Source organism: Thunnus maccoyii, chromosome 11 (genome assembly GCF_910596095.1).
Source record: "Thunnus maccoyii chromosome 11, fThuMac1.1, whole genome shotgun sequence".
NCBI classification, from domain to species: domain Eukaryota; kingdom Metazoa; phylum Chordata; class Actinopteri; order Scombriformes; family Scombridae; genus Thunnus; species Thunnus maccoyii.
In genome coordinates, this window is record NC_056543.1 from 5,844,222 (window position 1) to 5,854,160 (window position 9,939).

The window sequence follows — 9,939 nt, forward strand, 5'->3', positions numbered from 1 at the left end:
CCAACACTGAAAAGGACAATTCCAGCATCTCTCAGTCTGTCCACTGGACCTGAGACATCATCTTCTGACTTTCTCCCACTTAAGAAAATCAGTATCTGTGGGACTCCCTGGTGGGCTCTGCTTCCAGATGAAGCAGTGAATACATTGTTCTTCACATAATCCAAGGCTACACCAGTGTTCACAGCGAACCCTCCTTTCAGTTTTACATTGCTCAAATGATTCAAGACATCGTCTTTCAGTGAATATTTGTTCAGGAGGAAATCTGTAGTGGGATCTGTGCTGTACTGTATCAAAGCAACTTGCACTTTGCTTGGCCCAATTTCTATTTGCTTGACAAACTCTCTGACAAAATCCAGGATTTGTTTTTCATTTGCTCGCATATCATCAGATCCATCGAGGAGAAAAACAATATCAGCACTCTGGAGTTCTAATTTTGTAATTGTGGAAGTGTCTGAAATGGATACAAACAAACATTTTACAAAACCAACATCTTGTAATGGATTTGTAAATGGAAATGTTTTTTGATAAATCTATGGTATATAAACATACAGCTTTTCTGAACAACAACAGATTTGGATCTTCAGAGATGTCCATTTAGGAGATGTCTAAAAAAGTTGTTATGCAAATTTGTTTTCTACATCTTACCAATAACTGTTGTATATTCCATTGTTTCTTGAGCACCCCTCAATGTGGCTTCCACAGATGGATGTATGCTTTGTAGATTGTTAAAGTTTGTGACATGAAAATAATACGCTGGTGTAAAAGAGATGGTTTGCATTTCCAAAGTATCAGCATTCTTTGTTCCAATACTAAAAGTCTTTATTCCATTTTCTTTGAGTGACTGTGCTGGACCTCTTACATCATCTCCTGATCTGCCACCACTAAAAATATACAGATATTGAGCAACCAATTCTGCACGTCTTCCTCCAACTGAAGCAGCAAAGACATTGTCTCTGACAAACTCCAGTGCTTTACCAATGTTGAGGGGTCTTCCAAACTTATGCCTCATTGTTCTAATGGAATTGAGCACATCATTCTTAGATGAATAGGAATTCAAGTAGAAATTGACTGTGGCATCACGGCTGTATTGAACAACAGCCACTTGGTCTCTGTTCTCTTCTAGATTCAAACGTTCAACAATTTTTTCCACAAAGCTGCGTATTTTGTCAAAGCTGTTTCGTGAGTCATATGATCCATCAATAAGAAATACTACATCATTTTTCTTTGAATCTGCAATAAAGACAAAAATGTAGAAACAAAGGCAATGTTATTCTTAGCAGGTAACAGGTAATTGGCAACAGTGACAGTCCCCTGTAATTCAGTCAGCCCAGTCCTATTCTCTTTACTAAATGTTTTTAGCAAGAAATGTATAAACAATACAACACGGGACATCTTACCAAAACCCTTTGTTGGAGCAGTTTGCTCTACATGGTGGGAAGCCTCTCCTAACAGTGACAACACATCCTGCTTAGCAGTAGGAAGCTCCTCATAATTAGCGATAGAGAGCGCATAATTGGGTTTGTGAGATATTGTTTGGAGTTCCAAGGTGTCAGCATCAGTTGTTCCAATGGCAATTGAGATTACACCAATCTCATTCAGCATTCTGACAGGGGTTCTTATGTCATCTGCAGATCTTCCACCACTCAGTAGAATTAGAATTTGTGGAACTCCCTCAAGGAGTCTACTGCCTGAGCCAGAAGTAAATACATTGTCCCTCAAATACTGGAGAGCTGCTCCAATATTGTGTGGATAACCTCCATTGTGACTTAGACCTCTTACTGCATCAAGAACATCATCCTCTGTTGAGTAACGACTCAAGTTAAAATTAACCTGTGCCGTGTTGCTGTACTGGACCACAGCCACGCGATCTTTGTTTTCATCAATGTTTAGGTCCGCCACTACTCTCAGCACAAAGTCTTTAATAGCTGGAAATCTTTGTTGAGAATCATCAGTACCATCAAGCAAAAAAACAACGTCTCTCCCGTTGGTATCTGTAATCACACAGGTATATAAAAAAAATTGGTTGATGATGAAATTTGTGACGAAAAGTGTTTTATTCCTACAAATGTTAAATGACCCCATGTGCACAACTTGCTCCGCTGTTTAGGTGAAACATTTTGGTTGATGCAATCTCCACCCCTAGAACAGCGGAGGGGAGCTTTTTTCTTAACGGACTCCTTTCTTAACTAGATCAACTTCTTACTTCTGGTTAGAGTTTTGAAAAATCCAATGTATCCATGATCTGGGGGCCAGTGGATCCACTACCCACAAGGGAGCACTAATTTCCTACTGTCCATCATTGACCCTTCATTACAGTGAATAACTTCTGGTTTACATTAATCAGATAATGCTTGAAGTTGTGCACACAGTGTAAAGTCGAGTCATAACAGTCTTACCGTATGATGCTGGTTTGATAGCAGGAGTTTTACCCTTCTTGATGGCAGAAAATATTTGTTGTTCAATGCCTGAAAGGTCACTGAAGTCTGCTGCAAAGAAAGCATGACTGGCTTCCTGTGAAATAGACTGAATCTCAAGGGTATCTGCATTCTTTGTTCCCACCACAAATACCACCACACCGATTTCTTTCAAGTTTTCTACAGCATTTCTGACATCATCACTGGACCGTCCACCAGTGAAGAGAACCAAAATCTGAGGGACATGCTGTTGGTGCCTACTTCCAGAAGAGGCTGTCAAAACATTATCCTTGATGTATTGGAGGGCTGCACCAGTATTGAGGGGTCTGCCACCTTTATGCTTCAGACTTCGCACAGTGTCAGCAATATTCTGCTGTGTTTTGTATGTGTTCAGAAAAAAAACAACAGAAGGTGCTCTGCTGTACTGCACCACTGACACACGATCTTTGTTCTCATCCACATCAAGTTTCTCCACCATTCTCTCAACAAAGCCACGCATTGCTTCAAATTCATTTTGCATGTCATCAGAGGAATCCAGTAAAAACACAATATCATGTTGAATGGATTCAGTTTTATCTGCAGAAGCTTTGACAGACACAAGCATGGTAATCAGAGTTACACATGAGGTAATCCAATTATGAAAAGTGGATAGATAGATAGATTCATTGACAGATTGATTGATAGATATCTTACCTAATACATTCTGTGGTTTTAGTCTTGGCTGACGAGGCACCCTTTTCACAAATGATACAAGTTGTTGATGGATGCTCCCAATATCATCAAACCGAGGCACAAAGAAAGCATAGGAAGGGATATGTGAAATCATCTGGAGCTCAAGTATGTCTGCATTCTTTGTACCTATACAGAATGGAACAACTTTGCTCTGTTTTAGAGCTGCAGCAGCACTTGCAACATCATCTTCAGATCTTCCCCCACTCAACAGAATCAATATCTGAGGGACACCTTCTTGATGCCGACTCCCAGAGGAATCAGCTAAAGCAGTATTCCTCACATAGTCAAGAGCTGCCCCAGTGTTGAGAGGTCTGCCCCCTTTATGGTTCAACTGCTGGACAGCATCAAGAACATCTTGTTTTTCGGTGTAGGTGTTCAAACTGAAATGTGTTTGTGGATCTCTGCTATATTGGACCACAGAGACACGGTCTTTGTTCTCACCAACACTGAGTGTTTCTACCACTTTTTGGATAAAACCTTTGATTGCTGGGAAGCCACTCTGTGTGTCATCTGACCCATCCAACAGAAACACTATGTCTCTTTGAGGGGACTCTAATTCAACTAGAAAAGAATAGGAAAACTGTGTTTAAGAATCAGATATACAATACAAGCTGAAATCTATTGTGGTGCAATCATTACACATTACATAGTTGGTAAAGCCATAGAAACTCACAATTTATGACTATAGAACATTTAAGCTAGAACATTTAAGAAAAATGATAGATGAAATTATTGAAAACCTTGGAGAGAAGTACAATATAAGGAGCGTATTCCTCTTTCAAAAATGAAAGAGGGAGAAAGCTGAAAAAAGATTTCAGTATTCTTCAACTCTAAATATTCAGTCAATGATGTGATTATCATTGGCTCAAGGAAGAGCTTAAGTATAGACAGATCTCTGATTTGAGGCTGTCAAGAAAAGACTCTCCAGGGTACAAGAAGAAGAAGGATGAGAGCCAAACAAGAGACAGCATAACCAGAAGTTTTCTCTAGCTAGTGAAGACAGTTTGAGGAACATGAAACTGATCAACTGACATCCCTCAGAGGATGATGCAGTTTCATTGCATTCAAACTATGAAAGCGCAAATGTCCAAAAACATAAGCAGTGAGTCAATTTGATTCTTAATTATGAATCACTGGCACTTCTTACCCACAACAGTAGGAGGCTCAATTTGTATTTCCGCCTGGACAAATGCCGCTATCTCCGGCTGAATGGACAAAAGTTCACCAAAGATGGGCAGGTTGAAAAAAAATCTGGAGGAGAACGCAATTTTCTGAAGCTCCTCCTGTTTGGCATTTTTCATTCCAATGGCAAAAGATAGAACACCAATTTGTTTTAGGTCAGATGCAGGTCCTGAAACATCATCATTGGATTTGCCTCCAGTCAGTAAAAACAGAATCTGAGGGACTCCCTCCAGGCGTCTGCTTCCAGATGTAGAGGTGAAAACATGATCTCGCACAAACCGTAATGCAGCTCCAGTGTTCCGCGGTCTTCCTCCTTTATGGCGTAGACTTCTTACAGCATATATGATAGCTCTTTTGGATCTATGAGTTTTCAGGTTGAAGTAAACTGTGGTGTCATTACTATACTGTACGACAGCCACTCGAACCTTATCTTCATCAATCTCCAGCTCTTCTGCCATTCTTCTGATGAACTCTCGAATAGCTGGTAGACCATTTCTGGAGTCATCTGACCCATCAAGGAGAAACACTATATCCCTCTTATTGTTCCCTGTGTCAACAAGGTGATACATGGATAGTAAGAGAATTCACGGACTGCCGGCTTAGGACTTTTCTATGCTCATGCATATTTATCAGCATGAGAAGTTAGAAGCTCAGAGAGAAAAACTGAGCATGGTATGAAAGATGAGCTATTGCTCTGAAAGAATAACTTCAAGAACCATCTTTTTTATCAAAAAGATGTATGAGATAATTTCGCGACTCATCTTCAAAGTAACATCAAAGTTGACAAGTGGAAAAAAGTCTGAAAGAGAGCTACGTTCTTGAAAGACTAAGAAATGCAGAACAGTTGAGTAGATTGTCTAGTGATTGTAATCATACATATCATGCAAAATGAAAACAATTCAGAATCACTTATCATCTTATCATCAATCAGATTATAGGAATATGTTAATTTCAAAAAGCATTCTAGAAAGTAAATGTGTTATTCTGAAGAAAAATAACATACGTATATATTCAGTGTAGTATTCTTACCTATTAAATCAGAGATTCCAGTCATGGTCCCCTCAGCATCTTTGTTTATGTTCAATGTAGCAACAAGTTGTGATTGTATTGAGGGCAACTTGGAGAAATCAGTAACCTTGTATGTGAAACCAGGTTTGAAGGCAATCACTTCCAAGTCTGAAGGATTGGCATCTCCAACTCCAACCCCCACTGACACAATTTCATGCTCTTTAAGAGCAAAAGCTGGGCCTTTCACATTATCAGTGGACGGTTTGCTACTTAGAAGAATTAAAATCTGGGGCACACCTTCTAGTCTTCTACTACCAGTAGAGGAAGTGAAGACACTGTGCCTCACAAACTGGAGAGCTCCCCCGATATTAAGGCGCCTGCCACCTTTGTGCCTTAAATTATCTATGGCATTCATAATGTCATTCTTTGTCTTGTGAGAATTCAGATAAAAGTTGACATCAGTTTTATCAGCAAACTGAACCACAGACACTCTGTCTTGACTCTCACTGACAGAGAGACTCTCCACTATGCTCTTAACAAAGAGTTTTATCTCTGGGAATCCATTTCTTGTGTTATCAGAGCCATCCAGTAGGAACACAATATCTCTTTTTACAGCATCGTTTTGTACTACGACACAACACAACAAATAAAATTCAGTTATTCTGATAAAGCACCAAAACATCAGTAGAAGTGTTATTTTTCTTACAGCAGGTTTAACACACCAATAACTAAAGAGATTTTGCTTACCTTGCCGTAGGACGTTGTCTAGCTGGTCCCTTTGAAGGCTCACATAGTTATTGAGCCTTTGTGGTACGGTGCTAAGCTCACTGAATTCCTTCACAGTGAAGGCAAAGGAAGGGTTGTGTGAAATGGCCTCAATCTGCTTTAGGTCTGCATCCTTGACACCAACACCAAATGGTACGACTCCTCCTGTCTTCAGGGCACCAGCAGGTTCCTTCACGTTATCCCTGGATCTGCCTCCAATCAAAACGATCAAAAACTGAGGGACATTTTGTGCAGCCCGGCTACCATGCCTTTCAGACAAGATAGTGTCCTTCATGAATCTCAGAGCAGATCCAGTGTTTAGACTACGTCCACCAGACAGTGTCATTCCATTGACAGCTCTTATCACGTCATCTTTGGTTTGATAAGTGTTAAGGTAGAAATTTGGAGTTGGCCTCTCACTGTGTTGAACCACTGAAACTCGAACCTTGTCAATCCCAATATCAAGTGGTTCAATTACTTTAATGATAAAATCCCGGATGTAGGCAAAATCCGCTCGAACACTGTCTGTGCCATCAATGAGGAAGGCAACATCCCTTTCAACTCCAGGAACAATGGCTGAAGGAAAAAAAAGACTGTTACCAGGGAAACTTTTCTTTACAGTTTGATAGTTTGACATCACATTTATTTCTTAAATAGCAAATGAGAAATACAAAACTCACCTGGTTCATCTGGGAATGTCGCATCTGTCACATCGCCAACCACTGTTATCAACTTTGGCATGATTTGTTCAGCCATTGCTGGTAAATTAGCGAAGCTTATGTCATGGTGAGCCAAATCTGGCACAAAGGCAACTGTTCTCAGTAATTTATCATCTGCTTGCCCAGAACTGACTGTGAAGGTCAAAACACCAGCCAGAGCCAATTTATCAGCTATGCTTTTAACCTCATCATTTGCTGGACCACCTGTGATCAGAACCAACACTTGCTGGACTCCCTGCTTCCTGCGTGACCCTGTCGATGGCTGGAACATGCTGGCGAGGGCATAATTCATGGCAGCTCCTGTATTCAAGACTGAGCCTCCAGTCAGCCTGAGTTGTGAGATTTTATCCACAACATCTTGCCTGCTGCGGTAGCTGTTCAGATAAAATTCAATTTTTGGATTTTCAGCAAACTGCAGGAGACCAATCTGGACCCTGTCAGGACGTACTTCCAGCTGGTTGACCACGTTGATAATGAAGTCTCGCACATAGGGTAAGTTAGTGCTGCCAATGTAGTTTGAGCCATCCACAAGGAAAACAATGTCTCGGACCACTTTTTGAGTCTGCACTGTAGTTATTTCCACAACTGAGGAAAAGCACAAAAACAAACAAATGTACATATAAGTCCAGATGGTGTAAAACAATTTGTGACACATTAAAGGGAACCTATTATGGTCATTTCCAGCTCTATCTTTTTATTCTGGACTACTCTCCACTAGAGTAGCTTTGCATGATTCACAGTTCAAAAAACTCCTTATTTATCTTATACTGGCCCTTTATGTAGCCCCTCAGTTCAGCCTCTGTCTCTTAACAGGCTGTTGTAGTTCCTGTCTTTTTAAGGCGCCCCTCCCGATGAGTCCACTGTTCTGATTGGCCAGCTTGCCAGAAGCTGCTGAGGGGCAGTACGTATCAGAGTCGTCTTAAGTTGCCGCCGATGAAAACCCAACATTTCCTGCTTTACTGCTTAAACATAAAAGCTTTTAAATGACTAATTAACAGGAGACAGTTATAGTGAAGAATTTACAGGAAGCGAAACATGTTCCACACTGAATTTGCAGAGCTTTGTTAGCAGCATTAAAAGCCAGTCAAAATAACAAAATATGAGATATTTGGAGCTATTTGTTCAGCGGATCAGTTGGAAATAATGCAAGGAGGAATAGTGTAAGCAGTAACAGCCACAGTAATGATATGAAGAGCTGCAGACCTCCAACAGGTAAACAACTTATTATTATTTTGCTGCACTGTGTAGTGAAAAACATTCACAGCATGCCAGCTCGACTCGAGTCATGGCTCAGCGTGATTACCCCCAAAACTATGGAAAAATGCCATAATATTAGCAAAGCAGAGCAGTGAACTCGCATGCTGTGCGTGGAGTAGATGACCATATAAAGAAATCCGTCACATAGTAGTAGAAGTAGTAGAAAATAGTAGTAGAAAAAAACGTTGGAAGCTGAGTGTTCAGAGCAGTCTGAAGCCAGAGCTTTTTTCTCACAGGGATTACTTCTTCATACGTTTACCTTATTATTTGACACGTTCACCACTTTTAATATGAACATCTGACATTGTAACATTATATATAGAAATGAAAAAAAGGAAAAGCATAATAGGTCCCCTTTAAAATGTCATATGGTGCCCACTGAAGCTATTATCTGTTAGTTCTATGAAGTTTTTTCTTTGTTATGGGCAGTTACAGATGAGTGACAAATTAAAAAAACATGAAGTGTCTTAGTAAAGTGTTGGTCCAGCACAAGCCAGCAGAATACAAGAATACAGCAAAACAGCCTCAGTGTACTTTGGTATGCTGTTTTTAGATTGTGTGTGTGTGTGTGTGTGTGTGTGTGTGTGTGTGTGTGTGTGTGTGTGTGTAGCTTTGAATCTACCCAGCTCAGTATGGCTGTCCTGTTCCATCATTCCTCCCTGCAATATTTAAAAAATACTGACACAGTATTGTCAATACTAACAATACTTGATGAAAGATACATTGCACTTCCTTTAGCTACTTCACAATAAAAAAAATTCCCAGTAGTATAACGGAAAGATTTCTGTTTGAAGTAGCAGGACATATTTGGTTTGCATTAGCAGTAAATTAACACAGCTTAAATAAAGAATTAAATCTGTGAACAGAGATGCTGATATCTGTAAATGAGAGTACAAACAGGAACGTAAAACTTAAATTAAACAACAGAGATTTGTTGCAAGGTAGAAAAGTACTGGCAACTGTATAGTAATCATGACTACAGCTATTCAGGTTATACCAAGGCCACTGAAATATGCCTAATAATCCTACAGGTCTTTGGGAGTATGCTACAGGGACACAGAAATTCCCTCTTTTGGTGTTTTGATGGTGGTGGTGGAGAGTACTGTCTAACATATTGGTCCAAAATCTCCCATCAGTGCTCAGTTGGGTTGAAATCAAGTTTTTCCTTTAATTTGTCACCCATCTGTATGTTTCCATTGCATCAAAGACGAGGTAATGAATTCATTGAATTACTCTTGAAATGTAAAGGAAAAAATATTACCTGGTTCAGTGGGTACTTCAGTCACTACCACCCCAGCTAGAGTGGAGAGTGCATCAGTAATTGCTGTTGGGTTGCGAAGTAGCATGCGGAAGTCCTTCAGCATGAACACAACACTATTGGCAAAGGCAATCTCCTTGAGCTCCTGCTCATCGGCGGCCTTGGAGCCTGCAGCCAGGGTCAGTACACCCATTCGCTGCAGGGCCATAGCCGGTTCTTTCACACTGTCACTGGACTTTTTACTGGTCATCAACAGAACGAGCTGGGGTACCCCCTGTTGCATACGACTGCCCTTCTCGGGCCGCAGCATATTTGTCCGCACAAAGTCCAAGGCTGCTCCAATGTTGACTGTCTGTCCGGGTCTTGGTTTGATTTTGCCCAAAGCAGCAGTCACTTCCTCCCTGGATCCATGGGAGTTGAGGTCCATCTCAAGGCGAGGAACATTGCTGAACTGGGCCACACCCACTTGAACGTCATCTGGACCAATTGGCATTCTGTCGACAAACCGCTTGATGACTTCACGCACAGAGTTGATAATTGTTGCACCCATTGTACTGTCAAGGAGGAAAATGATGTCTCTTTTTCCAACTGCCAAGACTGAAAA

The 9,939-nt window shown here is 40.6% G+C and overlaps 1 protein-coding gene across 1 annotated transcript in view; it reads right to left on the reverse strand.

Moving 5' to 3' along the window:
* Positions 1-6,857, reverse strand: part of col6a3 (collagen, type VI, alpha 3) — a 43,723-nt gene extending 36,866 nt beyond the window's left edge. The window contains 6 exon segments of the mRNA XM_042427334.1: positions 1,391-1,991; positions 2,397-3,707; positions 4,294-4,875; positions 5,358-5,963; positions 6,084-6,677; positions 6,782-6,857. Coding sequence (XP_042283268.1) covers positions 1,391-1,991; positions 2,397-3,707; positions 4,294-4,875; positions 5,358-5,963; positions 6,084-6,677; positions 6,782-6,857 — 3,770 coding nt within the window.
* Positions 6,858-9,939: the final 3,082 nt, after the last annotated feature.